General features: G+C 37.4%; 1 protein-coding gene across 4 annotated transcripts; it reads left to right on the top strand.

Annotated features, from left to right (window-relative positions):
• Nucleotides 1-455: 455 nt before the first annotated feature.
• On the top strand, nt 456-24829 carry GTPBP10 (GTP binding protein 10). Of its 4 annotated transcripts, none has more exons than XM_036328257.1 (11): nt 495-594; nt 1625-1738; nt 3507-3700; nt 6916-7007; nt 7490-7634; nt 14512-14585; nt 15195-15247; nt 18344-18451; nt 19661-19738; nt 22123-22246; nt 24240-24829. In XM_036328257.1, the coding sequence occupies exons 3-11, from the start codon at nt 3561-3563 to the stop codon at nt 24500-24502; spliced, it is 1077 nt and encodes a 358-aa protein (XP_036184150.1). In that variant the 5' UTR covers nt 495-594; nt 1625-1738; nt 3507-3560; the 3' UTR covers nt 24503-24829. The 4 variants fall into 4 exon arrangements, with proteins under 4 accessions (XP_036184146.1, XP_036184150.1, XP_036184148.1 ...); XM_036328255.1 differs by having other exon boundaries at nt 513-594; nt 1580-1738; XM_036328253.1 differs by lacking the exon at nt 1625-1738 and having other exon boundaries at nt 456-594.
• Nucleotides 24830-25475: the final 646 nt, after the last annotated feature.

Genomic DNA, 25475 nt, shown 5'->3' with positions numbered 1-25475 from the left:
CTGTAAAAAATCAAGAAAATATATTTTTAAAAAAGAAGAGAATCAAGTTTGACAATTTTGATTGTAGTCTATGGACAAACAGTTTAACATCATACAATATATAGCTTTCATAAGGAGATATCTTTTTAAAAAATATACTTTTTTAATTTTAGAGAGGGATAGAGAGACAGAAAGGTCAATGATGAGAGAGAATCATTGTTCTACACCATGCAGGCCCCTGCTGGGGATGAAGCTGCAACCAGGGCCTGTGCTCTGACCAGGAATGGAACCTGACCTCCTGGTTCCTGGGCCGGGGCTCAACCACTGAGCCGCAGGGCCGGGCTCGACACTGCCTCGCAGTCCTGTGCTGCTTCCCCATAAACAGAACACAGCCCACCTTCCGCTGGTCGCACCACACCGCGCATGCGCCTAGCCCTGCGCGAGTACAGCTTACGGCGCATGCGGCTTTCCCAGCCGGAGCCCCGGAGAAACACAGTCGGCGCCCGGCAATGACGTAGAAAGGCTGCGCGGCGACCCGGCGCAGACACGGTCTGCGGGAGCGAGTGCTGGCGGGTCGCAGTCATGGTGCACTGCGGTTGCGTGTTGTTCAGGAAGGTCCGTGCAGGTGCCCCTCCGCCTGATGGCCGAGCGCCGGTGCTTCTAGCCCCGCCCGGGGGCTCTGGTTCTCCTCTGTCAGCCCCCCCCCTTTCTATTTGGGGGTCTCTCTCCTGCTTTTTTCCACCCTAGTCTTCTCTCGGGTTGGCCTGGGAGCGGGGTGTGTCTGCCCGGCTCGGTTCGGACGGCGGTTTGGGGACCGGGTATGAGGTTCTTCTGGGGAATTGTGCGACGTGGGATGGAGAGCTGGGCATAGACCTGCTTTTAGACATGCAATACTGTGTACGTGGAGTGGAGCTTGACTTTTGCTTTGGGCTCAAATCGTATATTTTCCTCTTAAATAGTATTCGTAGTCCTAGGCCGTTTACATACACATTTTACCTTTAGTGCATGGTTCTTAAGAGCTTTCTAAAGACGACTTTTCATCAGTGTTAGGTACGTTCTTATCAGAGAGGAAGGGAGAGAGAAATGAAAATATGTAACAATAGGCTTGCCTTCTTGCAAGAAATTTAGGTCAGTTTTTGTGTAGTGTCGGTTTTAAAATCAAACTGTAAAAAAATGTACAGTTGCTTCACATTTAAAAGCCTCTTTGAGAGCCTTACTAGTAATGCTTTTTTGCAACTAGCCAGCATTATAGTTCAGGCATTGCCTTATTACTAACGATGAGATTGAGATATTTCTCTTAAATTTGGGTTCTAAGTCTCTGAATATGTTCAGTCTAAAGCAGTGAAAATGCACAGACTACTGCATTTTGTTGTGGATAAGTTAATAAAGTCCACTTGTGTAACCTTACTGCCATGAAAGGTCACTTCCAATCAGTGTCGTTGCAATTGGAATCTAATTCTTCTGATCTCGCCTCGCCAGAACGAAAGCCTAAGTTCACGTCCAGAGAAAAATGCTCTGGTTGGCCCTCAAGTTTATCTCTTATATATTTCTCCCACCCTATTCTCTTACAACACTCTGTTTTATGAATACATTTGCATAGTTAAATGAGTCCCTGCAATTCGATTCTTTGCTACGACCCACGCAGAACCATGCACCGCGATCTCAGGTCTGAACTGCGTAGGCACCACCAAGAGAGCTTTTGCTAGATGTCCTGGCTTGAAGTAGCCTCTCCCCCCCTCCTCCAGAGTTTATCAGAAAGGTCAGCCGAGTGCATGTATTTTGCAAAAAGTTTACAGATGTTTTTGATACTTGCAACTACTCTAGAGGACTAAAGATGTGACGATTATTAATTTAAGAAATTACTCTGTAAGGAATCTTGATAGTCTGAGAGTTAATACATAGGCTCTTTACCTGCAAGAAGGTCTTGATTTAGTCAGGGAAAGAAGTAAATACTAAATGCAGTATAAGATTTCAGAAAGTGTACTAATACCAATAGAGGTATAATCAAATGACTAAGAGGTCGGCAAAGTTGATAAGTGTTGGTTAAAGGAATTAAGAAAGACATCAGCAAATGGCATTCAGGTAGGTTTACGGTAGAAAAGAACAAATTACAGAAAGCAGCGGAAAAGCATGAGCGGAGTGGCGTGGAGGTGTAAAAGTATAACTAGTAGTACAGAGCAAAAGAGGAAAAACATAGGAGGGGCTGAACGAATGGAAATGAACCAAAGGTAGGTTAAGAGTTTTGAATATAGTGCTGAGCATTTTTAATATATTTTTATTGATTTCAGAGAGGGAGAAAGAGAAACATCAATGATGAGAATCAGTGATTGGCTGCCTCCTGCACACCCTACACTGGGGATCGAGCCCACAATCTGGGCATGTGCCTTTGATCAGAATCAAACCTGGGACCCTTCAGTCCACAGGCTGACGCACTATCCACTGAGCAAATCTGCCTAGGGCAGTACTGAGAATTTTAGACTTTATTTCATAAACAGCAAAATATACACAGACACACAAAAACCCTTGAATGGTTTTTGGATAAGGGAGAAACATGCTTAGAGATCCATTTTTGGAAAAATAGCTCAGTCAGCAAGATGGATGGGTTGAGGAAGGAATGAGACACTGATAGACCAGTTAGGAGCTAACGTAACAATTAAGGTACGAGGGCAGGTTGTACCAGGAAGGAAAGAGCTGGGGCTTTGGGAAAAGAAGCAGGTATAATCAAAGATTCCCACATGTAGTCTCCATGAGTAGTAAACTATGCTTCCATCATTTGAAAACATTGGAGGAATAGACTTCACCTAAGGAAAAGTTTGGTTTTGTCATAGTAACATGTATTTGAGATGACTTATCCTTTCAATACCCAGGAACAAGTTACATATTTGAGGGGGGTCTCTATTATAAGTTAAATACAGATCTTGTTCTCAGTTGCTCTAGACCCGTGGCCGGCAAACTGCGGCTCGCGAGCCACATGCGGCTCTTTGGCCTCTTGAGTGTGGCTCTTCCTAAGCCTTAGGAGTACCCTAATTAAGTTAATAACAATGTACCTACCTAAATAGTTTTAAGTTTAAAAAATTTGGCTCTCAAAAGAAATTTCAATCGTTGTACTGTTGATTTTTGGCTCTGTTGACTAATGAGTTTGCCGACCACTGCTCTAGACTATTAAGCTTACATCTTAGTGATGTCCAATAGACATAGAGAATATCTCACCTAGGTAATAGTTACTGGTACAGGTTGAAATCACCCAGGGGAGACAGTCTAGTTTGAAAAGTGGACCAGTCAGTGCCAGAGACCTTGAGGATAGGAGGGACAACACTCGATAATTGGGGGGGAAAATAGGTTTTAAGAGATAAATGGGAAGAGGAGGTCAGACAGGAGATGAACTGAGAAAAGACTTTAAATTTTGCATTCAGGAAGCCTCTTTTTATTTTTTCAGGCATTTTAGAGGCAACAAATACCTAGACAGGAGTTCTTATTGGTAAGCACATTTGGTATACAAATGTTCTCTTTCTCCTTCTCTTTTTAAGTATGGAAACTTCATTGATAACCTAAGACTCTTCACCAGGGGAGGAAGTGGTGGAATGGGTTACCCTCGCTTAGGTGGAGAAGGTGGAAAAGGTGGTGACGTCTGGGTGGTAGCCCATAAAAAAATGACTTTAAAACAACTTAAAGACAAATATCCTCAGAAACGGTTTGTGGCTGGAGAAGGAGCAAACAGTCGGTGAGTATTTATTGAATGACTTTGATTTTATGAAAGTAATACCTCCCAAAAGGAAAAAATATTAAAAGATAAAGTTGTAATTAGTGATTTGAAGTAAATTATATCCTGTAACTGAGCAGAAATCTTCATTTGTCTCAACTCTAGTAAAGATACAAGATAGTTACTCAGAAAAGTTTTGGGACATTCAAACTTTTTATCCTTTTCTTCTCCCAGTGGCTGTTTATATTTGTTTGCACTTCCTCTGTAGAAACAGAAAGTGAATTCCCACTGTTTTCTTCTTTTGGGAAACCTTTCTCAAATCTCAGCCAAGCTACTCCATCCCATCCCCACCAGTAGTTCTGCCAGCTTCTTATAGGCAGTGCTGAAAATTTAGAACCTGTTTCACTGATATCTCTTATGTGTTTTCCCCTTTGCTTCTGTGTCGTTCTTTCTGTGACAAAACCTTTCATTTATTTTTCAGTAATGTTGTTATTTTCTGTGGAACATACTATGTTGACCTCAAAATATGAGAAGGATTTTTTCTTTTGTTATAAAGAAAATGAAGAAAAAAAATTCTTAAAGCTTCCATCAAATTGCAGGCTATGATTCCTCAGGCCTATCTTACTCTGTTATTCCATGGGAGGTATTGGTATAACAGCTAGGTTTTATGTCTGTTTCTTTTTTTTTCTTCCCACAGAAGTGTTTGGATATGTTATTTGTCATAGTACCAGATGATGAAATGTGACACTTACTTGGGGGCTGGATATAAGTAAAGGATAGAGGCCGGGACACTAAACACCCTATAACAGACACTCCCAACAACAAAACAACCTCACATTATCCTGCCCAAACTATGCGGCAGCACCCCCTGCTTGTAAGAGAATCTTTGGGGAAATCCTTTAAATTGCTTTTGAGCATTTTGTTTTATGAGACCATTTTATAGGACAAATTTTGAGAGCCTTATATTTGTTAGAATTCAGTAATTAAAGTTTTGAATACAGAATGTTATTTTAAAGTGTTTAGATCAGTGGTATACTTAAAGATGGTATACAATGTTTAAATGTTAAGAGAGATTTAAATAGAACATATTTCTTACTGGATTGTGTGTTGAATTTTTAGAACAGAGAGGCTTAAATCTAAAGGATTAATAGGAACCAGCTGGGTGAAGGGGAGAAAAAAGCATTGCAGAAAAGGTAACATGAACAAAGGCCCAGTGATAGAAGACAAGGAGCAATATAAGACACTAAAAGAAGGCCAGTGTGGCTGGAATGCAGGAAACACAGAATATAGAGGAAGATGGGACTGGATAGATAGGTACAGGCCAGACTTTAATTCAGACAGTCATTATTTATGAAATATTGCAATATTCTCCAATTTCGTCTCCAGTCCCCAGTCTCAGTCATCACCTTCAGTCCATTCTTTATCCAGTTATTCCTAGGGTGATTTTTCTAAAACATCATCTTGTTAATGTCACTTGCCTACTTTAAATCCTTCAATGTTCCCTGTCTAAGATAATCTTCAAACTTTCCAACAGAGCATATCAGTCTCTTCATGATCTGGACTACAGTGTCTTTAGTTCACAACACACTACCGTACTTGTACCAGTGTTATTCTAGAAATAATTTATTTCTCCAAAAAGCTTGTTCCTTCCTAATCCAGTATGTGTGTGTGTGTGTGTGTGTGTGTGTGTATACACACATATAAATATAGATACATACATATATATTTACCTTGCCAACACATCCTTTCCTTTCTTGTTGTCTGGCAAAGTCCTATTCCCCTTTCAAGTCTTGGTTTAAACACTACTTCCAAAATATAGGTAACTGAGTCAGATTTTAATTTCATATATCTAATAACATGTCTAATAAAAATCAGACTACTTTTGTTCATCATGAAATCATCTCCCAGTAAACTGGATTATGCTTGCTCAACTATGAAAATTATCAGATACTATTTCAACCATTTAAAAAACTATCCAATGTTATTCTGAAATTTAAGTGTCAATTTTTTAATAAAATATTTTAATAGAAAGTTCACAATGGTAACAAATAAGAATGAAATTAAATCTTGCCTCTACTTTCTAAAAATTGCAACATACATCCCAATAAGAGAAGTGTTCTATTTAAGTCTTTCTTTACTATATTTCTAATTCATCCATTATTGTCAACCTGATTCATTCATTCAACTAATGTTAATTGAGTTTCCACTATGTACCAATCACTGTACTAGATGCCTAGGATACAATGATGATCTAAACTAATATGTTCTCTTCCCTTCTGCAAGTTACTGTAGTGTAATGGGCGAGCAGACATTAATCAAACACCTGAAAAATGAAAAATTATAACTGTGACAAGTCATACGAATGAGAGAACCTACACATGTGTGGGTCTGGGAATTCTGACCTACTCATGGAGTTCAGGAATAAAAAGGTTTTATAAAAGGTCACCTATAATTTCGGAAATAACTTGTACTAACCTTTTCTTGACTTTTCTGTGTGTTTACACAAATGTAATCTTGTGTGTGTGTAGATAGTTTGGGGGTACAAAAACGAGAGGACAATATTTTGCAACCTCCTCTTTTCACTTAAATTTTTTGTGCTATTTTTACTATGGCTGCAGAGTATTATAGTATTGGAAATAATATTATTTTGTCATTCATCTATTTAGGTAATTATTGATTTTTTTACTGTTATACTCAATGTAACACACATTCATGTATATATAGTAGTTTACATGTTCGTTCAATTATTTTCTTTTAGGATAAATTCTCAGAAGTGAATTTTCTAGTTAGAAGTTTGTACCAGTTTATTCTCTCATGAGCAGCTAGATGAACCCCTTATAATTAAAGTACTCTCAGTTGAGGTCAGTTTTTTAAAAACTTTGTTATTCAATTGATTTTTCTTTTTCTAGTTTATTTGTGTACATTTCAGGTGTTCAAGATATTAATTTATTATGATTTGTAATGACTTTTGGTGGTTAGCTTGGTAACTTAAATTATTATTTAATATTTTTATTGGGATATGATAGTCTAAAATGCAAATAAATAATTAGGGATAATTTTATTTTTCCTTTATATTTGGCCATTTAACATCTACATCAGAAGAGTTGGTTGCCAGTCTTCTTTATAGGCCATTATATTTGCTTGAAGCATAAGCTATTTAATTTTGTGGGTTTTCCTTATTTTATATTAGATTTATTTATTTATTTTTTTTTTTGTTTGTTTGTTTGTTTATGTAGTGTTAGTGCACTGAAAGGCTCCAAAGGAAAAGATTGTGAAATTCCTGCACCTGTGGGTATTTCAGTAACTGATGAAAACGGTAAAATTATAGGTAAGTGTACTGTAGATTCTAAAGTTGTGTTTGGGAGCTGTGGGGAATAGCACCTCTTGAGTTTCAGATTTTTTTTTTTAAACATGAACTGCTAATTTATGAAAGAACTTTTTAAAATGTTATATAAAGGCTGTTCAAAATTAACTGCTAGATTTCAGATTATTTTAAAGATATAAGAGTATTTAACTTGTTTTTAAAACATAAACTAATCTCTTTGAACTGCATACAAAAGTATTTTCCAGGGTCAAGCTTTTTTTTTTTTTTTTTAATTGATTTCAGAGAGGAAAGGAGAAGGAGAGAGAGAATTGAATCACGACCTCCTATTTCACAGGTCGATGCTCAACTAGTGAGTCACTCCGGCCAGGCCAGGGTCAAGCTTTTAATAGAAATTTCTGGTATCTGTTTCTGAAAGAAAAATGTCATTAGTGGATTAGCTTCACTTACTAATCTTGGTTCTAAGTGTCTTTATTTCTCTTTTTAAGGAGAACTCAATAAAGAACAAGACAGAATTTTGGTAGCTGAAGGAGGTCTTGGTGGTAAATTCCTTACAAATTTCTTACCATTGAAAGGCCAGAGACGAATAATTCACCTTGATCTAAAACTTATAGCTGATGTAGGTCTAGTGGGGTAAGTATCAGTCATATCTTTATTTTTATACTTCCAGAAAGAGAGTTCAGGAATAGGAAATAAACATAAATGGTAATTTGGGGCCAGCATTATTTCTCTTTTATGAAATTTGTGCATTGTTGGTATACTTAGAGAATATGCTGTTAAATGTAGTTATTTTCACAATGTCATCATAGAGTTTCATATTGACTATTCATATATCAAAGATCATAACAATTGAATAGGCTAGTGAAATGTTAGAAAATGAATAAAGAAAAAGATCAATCAAAAGCAGTAGTATAAGAAGGCAAAACAATGTAACCAGATATTAAGGAATAAAATGAGAAATCTGAACAACCACACTTTTAAAAGTATATAAAAAGAAGGGAAAAATAATTAAGCTATACTCTTTTTAAAATACATTTTTATTGATTTCAGAGAGGAAGGCAGGGGGAAAGAGAGATAGGAACATAAATGATGAGAGTGAATCATTGATTGGCTTCCTCCTACACGCCCCTGACTGGGGATTGAACCCGCAACCAGGACATATGCTCTTGACTGGAATTGAACCCGGGACCCTCCAGTCCAAAGGCCGACACTGAGCCAAATCTTAATACAGACATTAATCAGATGGCTCAAGGCTGGTACAGACAGTCTCAACCATCAGACTTAGGCTCTATTGAGCACCAAGTTGGATCTTGCAATGACTGTTTTCCTATCCTTTACACTCTGCTTAGGATTTGTCCACTCTCAGTACTGTAGACAACCTTACAATGTTATCCTCTTCCACCAGCCTCCCATGTTTTCATTGAACAATGCTGTTTAGCTTTGGGTTTGGAGTGCTTGCACTCAACCAACTGGAGAGAGCTAGAATGCAAGGTAAAGAGTAGATCAAGGAAGGGAAAACTTTAGCTTTGCATTTCTTCTCTTTCTTTCTCTCCCTCTCTCTCTCCCTCTCTTCCTCATCCTCCCCTTGGCCCCATTACAGCATTACACAGTGGTCGATAGAAGGCCTAAGCAAAAGGTAGGAGAAACTGCTGCCAACTTGAGTACCAAACTGCCATTCCATTCCTTGCCTTCCCATAGGTTTTTTTTGTTTGTTTGGTTTTTTTAAAATAAGTCTTTATTGTTCAGATTATTACAGTTGTTCCTCTTTTTTCTCCCCATAGCTCCCCTCCACCCCGTTCCCAACCCATCCCATGCCCTTACCCCCCCCCATTGTCCTCGTCCATAGGTGTTCAATTTTTGTCCAGTTTCTTCCCACATCCCCCATACCCCCTTTCCCCCGAGAATAGTCAGTTCACTCCTTTTCTATGCCCCTGATTCTATTATAATCACCAGTTTATTCTGTTCATCAGATTTTTTATTCACTTGATTTTTAGATTCACTTGTTGATATGTATTTGTTGTCACTTTGTTGTTCATAATTTTTATCTTTACCTTTTTCTTTGTCTTCCTCTTCTTAAGGAATACCCTTCAGCATTTCATATAATACTGGTTTGTTGGTGATGAACTCCTTTAGCTTGTTCTAATCTGTGAAGCTCTTTATCTGACCTTCAATTCTAAATGATAGCTTTGCTGGGTAGAGTAATCTTGGGTGTAGGTTCTTGCTATTCATCACTTTGAATATTTCTTGCCACTCCCTTCTGGCCTGCATAGTTTCTGTTGAGAAATCAGCTGACAGTCATATGTGTACTCCCTTGTAGGTAACTAACTGTTTTTCTCTTGCTGCTTTTAAGAGTCTCTCTTTGTCTTTTGCCCTTGGCATTTTAATTATGATGTGTCTTGGTGTGGTCCTCTTTGGATTCCTTTTGTTTGGGGTTCTCTGTGCTTCCTGGACTTGTAAGTCTATTTCTTTCACCAGGTAGGGGAAGTTTTCTGTCATTATTTCTTCAAATAGGTTTTCAATATCTTGCTCTCTCTTTTTCTGGCACTCCCATAATTGGGATGTTGGTACGCTTGAAGTTGTCCCAGAGGCTCCTTATACTATCTTCATATTTTTGGATTCTTTTTTCTTTTTGCTTTTCCGGTTGGGTTTTTTTTGCTTCTTCGTATTTCAGATCTTTGACTTGATTCTTGGGATCCTCTAGTCTCCTGTTGGATCTCTGTATATTATTCTTTATTTCAGTCAGTGTATACTTTAATTGGTCTTTTTTTCATATCCTTGAGGGTCTCACTAAATTTCTCAGAGGTTTCTAGAAGATTCTTGAGCAAACTTATAACCGTGGTTTTGAACTCTATATCCAGTAGTTTGCTTTCCTCCATTTCTTTCATTTGTGACATGTTTCTTTGTCTCTGCATTTTGGCTGCTTCCCTGTGTTGATAGAGTGGCTTTCTGTGCTAGGTGTCCTATAGGGCCCAGTGGCTCAGCCTCCCCAGTCACCTGAGGTGGACACTCTTGGTGCACCCCTTTGTGGGCTGTGTGCACAGTCTTGTTGTAGTTAAGCTTTGATTGCTGTTAGTATCACTGGGAGGAATTGACCTCCAGACCAATTGGCTGTGAAGACCAGTTATGTCTACAACAGGAGAACTGCTGTGCTGGAGACACCCTTATGTGCAGGACTTGCTTCAATGGGGCTTTGGTGTTCACTGAGTCTGCCCCCTGAGTGTGTTTCTTATGGATCTGAAGAGTTGGAATCTGGTGTGGTCTTACTCTGACCACTGGGTACACTGGCTCTTGGATCTCCAAGGTGAGGCAAAGTCAGCCACTGCCTGAGGCCACCCAGCAGGAGCTACAGAGAGATCTGCAGATTCTTCCTCTTTGTTTGGGGTTTGGAGGTGCCCAGATGATGTGCAGCTGTGAAGCAATGCAGGCTGCTGAGGAGCCTATGCCTTCTTTTGAAAGCTCTGGGGTTCTTTGACCCAGCTGCAGTTTGTTAGATTTTAGATTACAAAGGCCAGGTTATTCATATGCAAAATCCTCTGCTCACAGCTTGGGTGGGGTTGTAAATTGGGTGGGGTGGGGTCTCAGGGAATCACTGGGCAGTGCAAACAGCAATGGTTGCCTGTCAGTCAGTCCTGCCCTGGATAAGTCCCTGGATCTCTGTCTCCCGCGGCCCGTGCAGGAACAATGATCGCTGTAAGCACCTCTGAGAGAAAGCCGCCCTCGTGTTCCAGCCCGATGCCAGACAGTCTGGTTTCTCCCCATATGAGTCTGGGTCCCCAAAGTCTCACCCAGAATTGGAGTTCAGAGAAGTTGGGAGCTTGTATCTTCCTCCCGATTGAAAAAGACCACAGCATACCCAGTTTCCAGCCTATTTCAAGCGTCTCCATAACTCCGCTCTTCTGCACCTCTGCACCTCCTACCAGTCTCGATGTGTGCCGGGGTCCAACCCCAGCAGGTCCAGGGGTCCCCCAAGGCATAGACGGAGTCGGCAAAGAAGGAATGACATGGAGACAGCGTTCAGTTGATCAGCAGGCTAGCCAGGATCTCCAGCCAAGTTCTGGTCTGGATCTCCAGAGAGGTTCTGCTTAGGATCTCCTGCCAGGGTCTGTCCAGGTTCTCCAGCCAGGTTCATTAGCCATGTTCCCTCGCTAGGTTCTCCAGCCAGGTTCTGTCCAGGTTCTCCAGCCAGGTTCAGTCACCAGGTTCTAGTCAGGTTCTCTTGCCAATTTCTGTAGTCAGGTTCAGTCCAGGATCTTTTGCCATGTTCTCTCCAGCGAAGTTCTTCTGTCTCTAGAGAACGTTCTGTGTAGGTTCTGTGCCTAGGTTCTGTCTCTCTTGGTTCCGTATTCTAAGTTCTGTGTCTTGCTGTCTTATTACATCTGTATTTATACCAGTTGATTCAATCCTACCAATCTCTATTACAAAGGTTAGGGCGTTTCTTATCTCCATTCCAGGGAGTAAAGATTATGTAGCTTAAGCATGATTGTTCGTAGTTAAAGTGATTAATTACCCACCTGGCACTAGTTAAGAGGTTTTATTCCCTCCCTAACTTCAGGGGAAAATCCCTACCTGGGGAAACAACCTTTCTCAGAGACCTTGGTTAAAAAACATAGTGCCAAGAAGGTGAGCAAACATATTAAGAACAGTATGCCATATATGCCAGGTCCCTTGAAACAGCAAGCATGGACTGGCTCCCGGCAGATGTGCTTTTCTCTTTCTCTCTGGTTGTCGGACTTCCACTCAGCCAGCCTTCCTGTGATTCTGGATGATATCCGTTTTGTCTTTTAGTTGTAGTTTTGATGTGGTTGTGCGAGACAGCAAGTTCAGGTGTTTACCTATGCCTCCATCTTGGTTCCTCCCCGCATTGGTTCTTTCTAAGCTCTTTTCATCTTCCTCTCCAGCCATCTCACTGCTTCTTTACCAGACTCTTCGCTATGAGTCTCTCCTCTTCCCATGCCTGTCAAGGTCTTACTAGCAGTGACTTGGAGTTCACAGAGGCCCCGTTCCTGCTGAAGTTGTAACAGGGAAAGATGTGATCCTGGCATTCAATCTTGCCATTCACATGTAATTTTCCCCTCAAGGTTTATGAGTCATAAGCTCTGTAATACTATATATTTTTCAAACATTACCAATTTAATAGGGTTTTATGGATATGGCTGAGAATCCAGCCATTCCCTTTCTCATTTGGTAGAAAAATGAGTTTCAAGTTTCATGAAGATACCTTTACAGACTAAGAAAAGCTCAGCAGGGCTGAGTAGTAAAAGTTGAGTGGGCATGGGGGAATCAAGTGAGACTATTTGTATTAGAATCTCTAGTCCTCAGGAGGCTAACTAGCTACTCTTGGATACATTATACTGTCTAAGTTTTTGTTCACTCATATTTAATAGTGAATGGAGAGTTCTCATCTTAAGACATTGGTAAGATATTACATTAGCAGTACAACACATGCTTTGGATTTATAAATGCTCAGCGAATGAATGGTCACTGCTATCATGATCATTATATTGCCACCTTATAAGAGGCCACTATAGTAAAATGCTAAGCTTTTCAGAAGTGGGCTTGGAATTACAGTAAATAATTAGCACATCATAATTCTTAAGCACAGGGTTTAACATTTTTCTAGTGCTTTTAAGGTAGCTATTCTTAAAAAGTTACTACTGTGAATACCAGCATAAGCAGAAATCCTTTTAGCTAGTCTCAGCAGTGAAGTGAACCTTTGAAGAAAGGTATATAACATACACTTGTACTGCTATTGTCAAAGCTGACCTTTACATAGATTGGATTTCAGCCTCTAAAATTTTCATTCCATACTCTTTAAGAAAAATCCCAACTGTCTGTTCTTCAACCATTACCATCCTTTTTCTTCTCATATTTTGATCTTTTAGAAATACAGTAGATGCTTACATCTTTACTATTATGAAAATAGGATATTGGAAAAAATAAGCAAGTCTAACTAGTGATGATCATGGATAAAAGGTTGCAATTTACTTTTCAAATAGTTACAAGAGACTGGGTTTAACAGGATATAAGAAAATACTGTATTTCCAAGGGAAGCGAGTCATTAAGAAATCTCACATAATTTGATTCTAAATTTATTATAGAAATAGTTTTAATGAAAAAAAATTGTTAAAAGAGATCCATTAAGAGCTTATAAATTTTTATAGAATTTGAAATTAATATTTACAGAATATTACACTGTTATTCCAAATGAAAGTTTGGCAGAGTTTTGAAAGAATAGCTTTCTCAAATTTGAATGACAGCTCTGTGAAGGTAGGGATCACATTTGCCTCATTGATTGCTATTTTTCTGGTGCCTATGATATTGCCTGATACAAGTCAATGTTCAATAAATATTTGTTGGATAATTTTTTTATTCAGTTATAATTGACATATATATCAGTTTCAGGTGTACAATATAGTGATTCAATATTTGTATATTACAACATGATCACTATAAGTCTAGTTAACATCTATCACCACACCTAGTTATGAATTTTTTTCCTATGATGAGAAAGTTTAATTAACATTTACTCTTATCAACTTTTAAATATATAATACAGTATCATTATATAGTAGTATTTACTATAGTCATTATACTACATATTATATGGCCCATGACTTATTTATTTTATAACTAGAAATTTGTATCTTTTGACCCCCTTTACCCATTTTGCCTACCCCTTCTTCCCCACCTTCAGCAACCACTAATATATTCTGTCTAGCCAAACCGGTTTGGCTCAGTGGATAGAGTGTCGGCCTGCGGACTGAAAGGTCCCAGGTTCCATTCCGGTCAAGGGCACGTACCTCGGTTGCGGGCACATCCCCAGTAGGGGGTGTGCAGGAGGCGGCTGGTCGATGTTTCTCTCTCATTGATGTTTCTAACTCTCTATCCCTCTCCCTTCCTCTCTGTAAAAAATCAATAACATATATTTTTTTAAAAAAATAAAAAAATAATATATTCTGTCTATGAATTTGATTTTTTGTTTGTTTAGGTTCTATGTATAAATGAGATCATATACTATTTGTTGTTCATGGTCTGAGGTATTTCACTTAGCACAATGCTAAGGTCCATCTGTGTTGTCAAAAGTGGCACTATTTCATCCTTCTTACAGTTGAATAATATTCTCTCTAAAAAAAGTCAATTAAAAAAAGTTATTTTAGACCCACTAAACAATATAAGTAATATTTTATTAGCGTTTGCTAGAGATTGTAGATTAAAGGTATTTATATTAGTTTATTTTTGTTGTCCTATGCTTTACTAGTTTTATTTACATAATTTGAATTATTTATTCACAATACTAAAACATTTTCAGGGTCTAGCATGAATTTATCTTTACCTGTTTCATAAGTATACTTTGTTCCTCAAGTTTTTTAAGATTATTTTAAAGTTATATTCTTCTTTTAATCCCAGAAACATTCAAGAAATTTGCTTTTTAATTGTTAAGAATTCAGAGATAAACAATATTAATAGTATGATATTTGTTGCAATGTATAAATTCATTTTCTCATTTCAGATTTCCAAATGCTGGAAAATCCTCTTTGCTAAGTAAAATTTCTCATGCAAAACCTGCAGTTGCAGATTATGCATGTAAGTATAAGTCGTTTTGTATTTTATTGTGTAGTGGTGAATTTTTAAAAACGAATCTTTCTCGTAGTATGAATAAAATGACAACTCATGAGGGTAGCCTTATAAATTTGAAAACTCTTGGAAGAATATATGCATTTCCCATTAATCTTTGAAACTTCTGCTGCCCTCAGCAGTTTCTGGTACTTGTTACTTCCTTTGTTGCATTTACTTTTCTGTTGCATAATTATTTATTTGGTTTAGTTATGATTTTATGAGGCTAGTGTAGGATTGGTGAGGCTTGAAGATCACTGAATACGAAAGGACTAGACCAGACATAGTGATAGAAGTCTAAATTCTGGTCCACCCACCAAGCTCTTCAAGTGCAACCGAGGAACTTTGAGGCCCACTAATTAGATTGGACTGTGCATATTATAAACATCTGTGTTTGTTCTTTTCCAAGTTTATTGTACATAGCAAAAATAATTGTACCTTCTATATCAACAAATGAGAACATAATCTGAATTAACTTATTCACAGAAAGGTATTTTTATTTTATACATAATGCTAAGACAGTTTTGAGAGTATCGCCCTTTATTTTAGGCTTTATTTATTATTGCTTTTTTCTTTTAGTTACAACATTACAGCCTGAACTTGGAAAGATCATGTATAAAGATTTCAAACAGGTGGGTATTTTTAAAGTAAGACACTTGTAAAAAAATTAAAATAAAGTAACAGACTTGGTTGGAAGTGAAAGTACTTGCTTTTGGTACTTGGACTTTATATTTGACTTTCTGTGGTGTTCGGGGGAGAGGGACAGTTGCAAGATTTTATTTTTAGTAAGTGAGACTGTGATCAAGTCAATAATGAGTACTATCAGTAAAATATTGTATAAGAAGTAGCTTTTTAAAATAGGTATTATTTTTTATATTTTTAAAATTTTACTGGGGTGACTGGTTAATAGTTATGTAGGTTTCAAGTGTACAGTTCTATGCTACATCTGTATATTACATCACCTGCCCACCACCTAAGCTTGACTCATCTTCCATCACCACATGTATGATCCCTTTTAACCTTTACTACCCCTCACTCCGCTTTCTTCTGGTAACCAGCTTACTGTTGTCTGTATCTATGAGTTTTTGTGTGTGTATTTTTCTTGTTTGTTCATTTGTTGCTTTCAGTGTTATATCCCATATATGATTTCACTTATATGTGGATTGCACTCAGTTGAGAATGTAACTTCCTATTCTTTGGAAGTTTAAGTACAGCTTGTCATTATAACATCTTATCTTCTTTATTTTTTTTATTTTTTTATATCCTCACCTGGAAATATGTTATTTTTTATTTTAGAGAGAGAAGAAGGGAGAGGGAGAAAGAGAGAGAGAAACATCAGTGTGAGAGAGAAACATTGATTGGTTGCCTCCCATACTCACCCTGACTGGATGACACGACGACACACCAACCAACTGAGCCACATTGGCTAGGACCTCTTCTTTATTTTCTTCCTTTTATAAAAAAATATACTTTCATTGATTTCAGAGAGAAAGGGAGAGGGAGAGATAGTAACATCAGTGATGAGAGAGAATCATTGATTGGCTGCCTCCTGCACACCCCCTACTAGGGATCAAGCCCACAACCCAGGCATGTACCTGACTGGGAATAGAACCGTGACCTCCTGGTTCTTAAATTGATGCACAACCAATTGTGACCAGGCTTCTTTATTTTCTTAATCTCTGTGCTCATTGCAAGTCCATATTTACTCCCATGTTTGATTATTAATTTTCATTAACTAAAAACATTTTTTAAAGTTCATGGAAATGATTTTATTTCAACTTTCTCTTTAGAAAAGTTTTAGTTGAATGGGACTTTGACCTTACCTAACTATTGAAAATTATTTTTCTTTAATAAGGAAGAACTGTAGATGTTTTTCGTAATTAGACTAAAACAAAAATATGTAATGTACGATCAGCAATCATGTTCCTTGGTATTTGCCCAAATGAGTTGAAAACTTATGTCCAAATAAAAACCTGCACACACATGTTTGTAGCAGCTTTTTTGGTAATTGCCAAAATTTGGAATCAATCAAAGTTGTCCTTTAGTAGATGAATGGGTAAATGTTGGCAAATCCAGAAAATGGAATATTATTCAGCACTAAACAGAAATGTGCTACAAGCTATGAAAAGACACAAAGGAATCTTTTTTTAAATGTTACCAGCACTTTATTTTTATTGATTGATTGATTGATTTCAGAGAGAAGAAGGGAGAGGGAAAGAGAGATAGAAACATCAATGATGAGAGAGAATCATTGATTGGCTGCCTCCTGCACGCCCTCTACTGGGGATCGAGCCTGCAATCCAGGCATGTGCCCTTTACCAGAATCAAACCCAGAACCCTTCAACCTGCAGGCGGACACTTTATCCACTGAGCCAAACCAGCGAGGGTGACACAAAGGAATCTTAAATGCATATTACTAATTGGAATAAGCCAGTCTGAAAAGGTTGCATACTGTATGACTCCAATTATATGAGATTCTGGAAAAAGGAAAAAAAACTATGGAGATAAGAAAAAAAAAAAATCAGTGGTGGTCAAGAATTAGGGGGAATGGAAGGAAGGGATGAATAAGCAGAGCACAGTGGATATTTAGGGCAGTAAAACTATTCTGTATGATACTATAAATGGTGGATATGTGTCATATATTTGTCAAAACTCATAGAATGTGCAAAACCAAGAGTGAATCCTAATGGACTTTGGTGATGATGTATCAATGTTTCATATAATCCATTGACATAATTAAAAAGAAATAAGATTTATACTGCTTTAACAGTGGTACAACAGTAAATTAATAAAATTTTAAGTTATATAGAATATTAAATACTAAGCAATTATAAATACAAGGTAATATGAATATAGCAAACAATACTTAGAGAAAAAGAGAGCATTGTTTGTAATTTTTAAGGGAAATTACTAGAGAACCTTCAAACAAAATTTCAGGACATGAGACCTCTGTAGTGTACACTGCTTTGTCACATACGCTGAAATCTCTATTCACAGGAGCAGTGTGTGTAGAGCAGTGTTTCCCATACCTTATTGCTATTCAGAATGATTTGGGTAGCTTAAGAATAACAATGATAAGTGAAGCCTGCACTCCAGAGATTTGAAACCAGATCTCTTAGGTGTGGGGCCTGGGCATCTGTAATTTATAAAACTGATTATGATGTGCAGTGAGGTTTGAAAACCACAGATGTAGGATAATGGCTAATAATGCTTATCATCTCCAAAGGAAAACAGGGATGCTATATCCTTTACTTTTTAAGGATGGCCAATAGTCCTCCTGATAGATTATGAATAGAAAAGGAACATTAACTACATAAAGAATTTAAAATTTAAAACTGCAGAGCTGTACTAAGTAAATGCCAGCTGAATTAATATCTTTGAGCACTTTTAAGAATTTAGAAAGTTGAAATTCTGTGGAAAGTTTACATTAAACAATGTAATTTATGGAATTCTTACTAGAATTTTGTGATTAATAACTGTTATATTAATCCCTAAAGTTCTAGATTGTTAGATTAATAATTACAAATGGGACTCTAATTTCTGATAAAGAAGGATTTTGATTCTTAATACATTTTGTTGTAAAGGTATTCTGGCTTTATAAAGATGCAGGGCTAATCACAAGTCAGGACCTGTTCATACTCGAAATACCATGAAACATTTTTTATGTAATTCTACTTACGGTTTTCATGTATTTTTCTTTTTTATCAAACCATTTAACTTTGTATTAGATATTGGTAGCTGATCTTCCTGGTTTAATAGAAGGAGCACATGTGAACAAAGGAATGGGCCACAAATTCCTCAAGCATGTAGAAAGAACTAAACAACTGCTTTTTGTTGTAAGTCATATGTATATCAATGAAATATTCAACTGAATATGAAAATCAATGAATGTAGTTTTCCTAGAAATTTTTAATAAAGTGGTAGCATACGTGATCCCATTAAGTCTGTTTAAATGGGGGTCAAATACCATAATCTTGGTTTATAATATGGGGGTGGAAATGGCATTATTTACTATAGCAGATGTAAGTTTGGCCATATTTGTCAAGGTTTAATTCCTTAAGATTTTCACCATAGTACTGTATTATATAGTGTCTTGTTCCTATTTTATTGGTGGTGTTAGATTATATATAGCTGACCCTGGAACAACATGGGTTTGACTGTGCAAGTCCACTTACATGCAGATTTTTTTCTATAAATACCTGTGCTGTTTTTGATCTATAGTGTTGGGAGTCCACCAATGTTGAGGGCTGGCCGTATGCATTGATCTATGCCGTTTTATATATGGGACTTGAGTATCCACAGGTTTTGGTATCCATGTTTGGGTCCTGGAAGTAATCCCCCGAGGGTACCCAGGGACTGTAGTAAAGTTTTGGGGGAGGCAAAAATTATACACTCATTTTTGACTATGCAGGGTGGAGTAGGTATTGGTGTCCCTAACCCCCAAGGTGTTCAAGGGACAGCTATTTATGACATTGTTCATATTAATGTAAATTATCTTATCTATACTAGCTTTTCATGGTATTAATGGTTGTGATTTTATCAGAGTAATTATAGTTATCTTGACATTTCAATTTCACTTGTTTTGGTTTTTTTGTTTTGTTGTTTTTTTGTTATCCTTACCTGAGGATATTTTTTTCATTGACTTTTTTTAGAGAGAGTGGAAGGGGTGGGGGAGAAAAGAGAGAAAGAGAGAGAGAGAGAGAGAGAGAGAGAGAGAGAGAGAGAGAGAGAGAGAGAGGAGAAACATTGACGTGACAGAGACACATCGATTGGTTACCTCCCACAGGCACCCCAACCAGGGCTGGGATCGAACTTGCAGCCCAGGTACCTTGACCAGGACTCAAACTGGAGATCCTTTGGTGTTCAGGCCAGCGCTCTAACCACTGAGCAGTGCTGTCCAGGGCTCCTTATTTTAAATTACTAAATTACCAATAAAGTATAGATTGAGAAATTTTTTTTTAGCTTGAGAGAATAAAACATTTCAAAAAAGAAATATGTAGCTAATCTTAATGTTAATGGTTGTCTCTTTCCCTATTTTATTTTAGGTTGATGTTTCTGGATTTCAACTTTCTTCTCGAACTCCATACAGAACTGCCTTTGAAACTGTATTACTGCTTACAAAAGTAGGTTTTCTGTTGCTCTTTTACTGCATTCTACATCTGGTCTAATATATAGGTACAAAAGACTGTATGAAATGACACTAATTTTAATAAAATATATTCTACCTTTACTGTTTGAAGCTTTGATGATAAAGAATTATCTAAACTTGCTGTCTCTAGTTCTTCAGTATTAACCTGCTCTTCAAACTATTGCACCAATAAAGCCTTCTTTATTGCACACTTCCCAAACCTTATCTTGCTTGAACTTTTATTCTTGCTTCTTAGACTATTTCTCAGTCTACTTTTTATGCTCTTTCCTGTTTATTTTTTTTAAATATATTTTTATTGATTTCAGAGAGGAAGGGAGAGGGACAGGGAGATAGAAACATCAATGATGAGAGAGAATCATTGATTGGCTGCCTCCTGCACACCCCACCCAGGATCGAGCCTACAACCCAGGCGTATCTCCTGAACCATGACCTCCTGGTTCATAGGTCGACGCTCAACAACTGAGCCACCCTGGCTGGGCCTGTTTATTCCTTAATTAGCATTCAGTTAAGAAAATATACTGATGACTGTCAAATCTGTGTCTGATTCCCAGATCTTTTGGTTAAGCTTTAGACTAGCTGCCTCTTGGACATCTTTGATTGCATATCCCATTAACTTCTCAAACTTAATATGTATAAAACCTATCCTTTTTCCCCCTTTTAATTCTCCCGCCGCCTCCACAACTTTACTGAGTATGTAAGCAGGAAACCTGGATGGTGGTCTTAATTCTAACTTTCTCACCACCTGTAGCAAGCCCTGTCAGTTTTATATCCTAAATTATTCTGAAGGCATCTGCTTGTTTTCATCCACACTGTTTTAATCATCAACCCCTCTCACTAGAATGTTGTAAGGCCCTCCTCTCTGGTCTCTTTGCTTCCAGTCTCATTTCCCTGTAATCCATTTTTTTATGAGGCAGCTCGAGTGAGCTTTGTACAAGAACCAACCTGATGTTTGTTCTCTGCTCAAAATACTTCGATAGTGCCCCATTGCTATTAGGTTAAGATCCAACCTGACCGTGGTGTATGAGGTCTGTCTGGTAAGGTTGGACTCCTTACCTAGCAGTCTTTCTTTCTCTGCCTGCCCCTCTTCCATTCTATATCCAGCCCTATGATTTCTCTGTAACACTATGTGATGTTTCTCATCTCCAGGACTTTGTATATTATATTTCCTTTGCCACTTTTTGCCTATTATGAATAATAGTGCTGTAAACATTTGTGTACAGGTTTTTGTATGGACATGCCTTTATTTCTTTTGAGTATATGCTTAGGAGTGGAATTGCTAGATGAATGTTAATTCTCTGTTTAACATTTTGAGGAACTGCTACACCATTACACCATTTTACAATTCTACTTGCAATATATGAGGTTTCTACTTTTTCCACATTAATATCTACGCTTAGATATTAATTGTTATTGTCTATCTTTTTATTTTAGCCACCCTAGTAGGAATGAAGTGGTATTTTATTATGGTTTTGATTTACATTTCTCTAGTGATTGATGATGTTGATCGTCTTTTCATGTGCTGATTAGCCATTTGTTGTCTTTGGAGAAAGGCCTATTCAGACTTTGTGCATTTTTTAATTTTTTTTTTTTTTTTTGGTCTTTTTAGTGTTGAGTTGTAACACTAAATTTTTGTGTTGAGTTGTAACATTATATTTTTGATATAAGTCCCTTATCAGATACACGATTTGCAAATGTTTTCTCCTGTTCTACCAGTTGCCTTTTCACTTTCTTTATGGTATGTTTTGAAATACAGAATTTAAGTCTCATTTGTCTATTTTTTCTTTTCCTAATGCTTCTTGGTGTCATAGCTGAAAAACTATTGCCTAATTCCTGGTCATGAAGATTTTCTTCTATTCTAAATTTTATCTGCATGCTTAATAGAATTCCAGATATTTGTATTTGGCTCAAGACACAAATCACAGCTGTCTCTGGGATGTTATGTAAGCCAAAATATATTGACACATGACCTATTAAACATTTTCTGAGTTTCCTTTGTTAATTTTGTGGTGGTTGAGATTTATTATGTTTTAGAGATGTGACTAGGCTCTAGATTACCTAGGCCCGTGGTCGGCAAACTGTGGCTCGCGAGCCACATGCGGCTCTTTGGCCCCTTGAGTGAGCCTTAGGAGTACCCTAATTAATAACAATGTACCTACCTATATAGTTTACGTTTAAAAAATTTGGCTCTCAAAAGAAATTTCAATCATTGTACTGTTGATATTTGGCTCTGTTGACTAATGAGTTTGCCAACCACTGACCTAGGCCTACAAGGTAAAGAAAGATATTAACAAACAGGTAACCTATATACTAGTAGATTATTTTAACAAAATTATTTGGTCTTTCTTTTTTGATTTAAAGGAGTTGGAGTTGTATGATGAGGAAGTTCGAGCAAAACCTGCACTCCTGGCGGTAAATAAAATGGACTTGCCAGATGCCCAAAATAAATTCCATGAACTGATGAACCAACTCCAGAATCCTAAAGGTAAAACTGACTCATTCATTTAATGACAGTGTAATGAGTACCTGATTTGTGCCAAGTGATACAATCAGTGGAAAAGAAAACTGACAGTTACTACTCTTTAAAAAAGTATGTTTGATGACAGAACCCTTACCATATGAAACATTTGCATAACATTATAATGGAATACTCACCAAGTTTCAGAATGTGTGATGTTCTGAATGAAAGGAGACAAAGAAGAAAAAGATCATGTGAGCTGAAAAGGTTAGGCTTCATTAAGAAGTAAAACTTAAACTGGGTCCTTACTAAGTTATTTGGATCAGAAGAGGAAAAAGTCAGCATCTTCCTATAAAGTCTTTCACCTTAACATGTTTCTCAGGTTCTAGAACTCTATTCCCCTAGTACACCGTAAATTTAAAACAGCTAATAGTTCTAAAGACGTACTTTATGTGTCTGCAGTGTCAGCTCTATGGGTCTTCAAAGAAGAACTTGAGTACATGTCTATGTACAGAAAAATAGATGCTGTTACTCCAAAAGATTTATTTGTTGGGAAATTTCTTTCTAAATGGATCACTTTGTATAAAGGAACTTAAAGGGTTTCTCTAGTCTGGCTGGTGTTGCTCAGTGGTTGAGTGTCAACCTATGAGCCAGGAAATTGTGGTTGGATTCCAGGTCAGGGCACGTGCCTGGGTTGTGGACTCGATCCCCAGGAGGGAGCATGTAGGAGGCGGCCGATCGATGATTCTCTCTCATCATTGATGCTTCTATTTCTCTCTCCCTCTCCTTTACCCTGAAATCAATAAAAACATATTTTAAAAAATAAATATAAAGGGACTCTCCATTGTCTTGAATGTTGAACTTTGCAGAACTCTCTACCCTACAGTGATGATGCTTTCATTTTACTGAGTCTAGAAGAGAGCTTCTTCACAAACGAGGACATGTGGGGAGGATAGCAAGTGGCTAACATGTTTTTAAATAGTACTGATTTCTCTGTTTTTATCCCTGGGATAAAAATTGGGGGAAAGAAATTATTATTAGGAATAGCAGTCGACACCAGAAGATTCTTTTTCTGCTCAAAAATATTTCCCTGGAGCAACTTACATATTGAAGCTGTCCTTGAGTTACTTTTGGGATATAAATATTCCCTGGAATTAGTAAATAGTCTTTATTCCTTCATGTCATTTGCTTTGTGAGATCATTAGATCTGTTTGCTAGATGATCTTACAGAAGGCATTTTCAGAGGAGGTACCAGAAGAGAAGGTAACTCCAGAGTTTGTGGCTGTTTTGAACCATCAAAAACAAATTTCTGAGTTTTACCTCTCTGGACTTCTTGAGGGCAAATGAATCGCAGAAACCAAGCTCCCTGTTGGCTTGTCCATTCTCTTTCAATCCAGCCTTTGCAGCTCATGTCAGTATTGACCCATCCCATTGTATGCCACCCCTCCTCCCTTTGCCTTGGTGGTCTGGGAGAGGAAAAGGTAATAGAACATCTTTCAGCTACTGTGGAGTGATAAGAGTAGACTCACCTGAAATGCTCTCCCCTTGAGTTACCCCCACATCTTTCTCCATTTTAATATGGTTCCTCGTACCAGTGCCTATACTTTAGGGCAGTTAAAGGCCATCCATGTATGGAGGCAAGCTAGCGTATCCCAAATCATAAATTATGTTATTTTTATAGAAAGGTTCTTTCAGAGAATCTATGTAGCCTCACTTTAGCAAACACCTCCTCCCCCAAAGCAGCTTGCTTCTGTAAGTAAATTATCTTCTGTGATTCTTTTATTTATACTTAATTTGGTTTAAAATATCTTAATCCAACAAATATCTCCCATGTGTCAAGAACCTTACCATTGTCAATAGTAAAAACCAAGGTTTCTGAGAGCATATTAGAAAGAGAAGGAAAAAGGAATTAAAAATGCTGTTTTCGGTTTCTTGGTTCACAAATCAAACCTTAAACATAGTTCTGACTTACTTCAAAGACAATGAAAATCAGCATAGTTTTATGTTTTTTTTGTTTCAGATTTTCTGCATTTATTTCAAAGTAAGATGATTCCAGAGAGGACAATGGAGTTCGAACATATCATCCCCATCTCTGCAATTACGGGAGAAGGAATTGATGAATTAAAGAACTGTATAAGGAAATCTCTGGATGAACATGCAGACCGGGAAAATGATGCATATCATAAGAAACAGTTGCTTAATTTACAGATTTCTAATACAGTATCTCATAGTGAGCCACTCTCAAGGAATGCTGTTACTAGTTCCAGAATGGATACAATTTAAACCCATTAAAAATGAACATGGAATTGTGTTCGTTTGAAAACTTTTCCACAGAGTATTATGTATTCCACATTTATTATGAACCTTCTGATATATGCGCCATCATTTGGGAACCATATCTTTTTAAGTTGTTTATAGTTAAGTGTATTAATAGTAAAAAAAAAAACAAAAAAACAAGTGAAAGCTGAAAATGACAGTTTATAGTTTTATAGCCAATCTACCTAAAATAAAATCCTCTGATATTTCTGTACTTAACAATGTCTGAAGTGAGATCATTTTTAAAAAATATATGAAAGGACTTCTCAAATATTATTAAAGTGAGCAACCAGGTATTGTTTGTTTTGAGTCTGTCATGTACTTGGTTCAATTATGAAGAGTTCTCATTTTAAGAAAATCTAAAAACCCTAAATTTGAACATAATGTTCGGTGATAACAAAGATCACTGATAATATTTAACAGATAGCAGCAAATAGATTTCAGCTTTTGGAAAATTTTCCTTTTTCTTTATTTTAAACGTATTTATTTATTTTATTGATTGCAGAGAGAGGGAGAGAGAATCATGGATTGGCTGCCTCCACTGGGGATCAAACTTGCAAACCGAGCATGTGCCCTGACTGGGAATTGAACTGGTGACCTCTTGGTTCCTGGGTCAGTTCTCAACCGCTGAGCCATGCACTGGGCTTAAACTTACTTTTTATTGTTGGGAGCATTACAGATACAGTCTCCCATTTTATACCTCCACACAGCTTCTGTCCCACCCCGGGCCTTCACTGCACCATTGGCTGTGTCCAGGGGCTGTGCTTACATACATGTAAGTTCTTGGTTAATCTCTTCCCACTGCCCCTACCTGCCTTCCCCTGTCAATCCATTCCATGCTTACATGTCTCTGGACTTATTTTGTTCATCAGTTTATTTTATTCATTAGATTCCATATATACTAGTAAGTGAGATCATGTGCTATTTGTCTTTCGCTGAC

The sequence above is a fragment of the Myotis myotis genome, unplaced genomic scaffold, assembly GCF_014108235.1.
Source record: "Myotis myotis isolate mMyoMyo1 unplaced genomic scaffold, mMyoMyo1.p scaffold_m19_p_11, whole genome shotgun sequence".
In the NCBI taxonomy this organism is placed as follows: domain Eukaryota; kingdom Metazoa; phylum Chordata; class Mammalia; order Chiroptera; family Vespertilionidae; genus Myotis; species Myotis myotis.
Note: the sequence above shows the minus strand (reverse complement) of the source record. Positions and strands in the feature narration are given on the sequence as shown.

Bases quoted from the DNA above. Each gene is read 5' to 3' on its own strand.
- GTPBP10 (XM_036328253.1), top strand. From the start codon at position 562: ATGGTGCACTGCGGTTGCGTGTTGTTCAGGAAG. The intron at 3,701-6,915 runs GTGAGTATTTAT...TTGTTTATGTAG, and splicing joins GGAGAAGGAGCAAACAGTCG to TGTTAGTGCACTGAAAGGCT. The intron at 7,008-7,489 runs GTAAGTGTACTG...TCTCTTTTTAAG, and splicing joins TGAAAACGGTAAAATTATAG to GAGAACTCAATAAAGAACAA.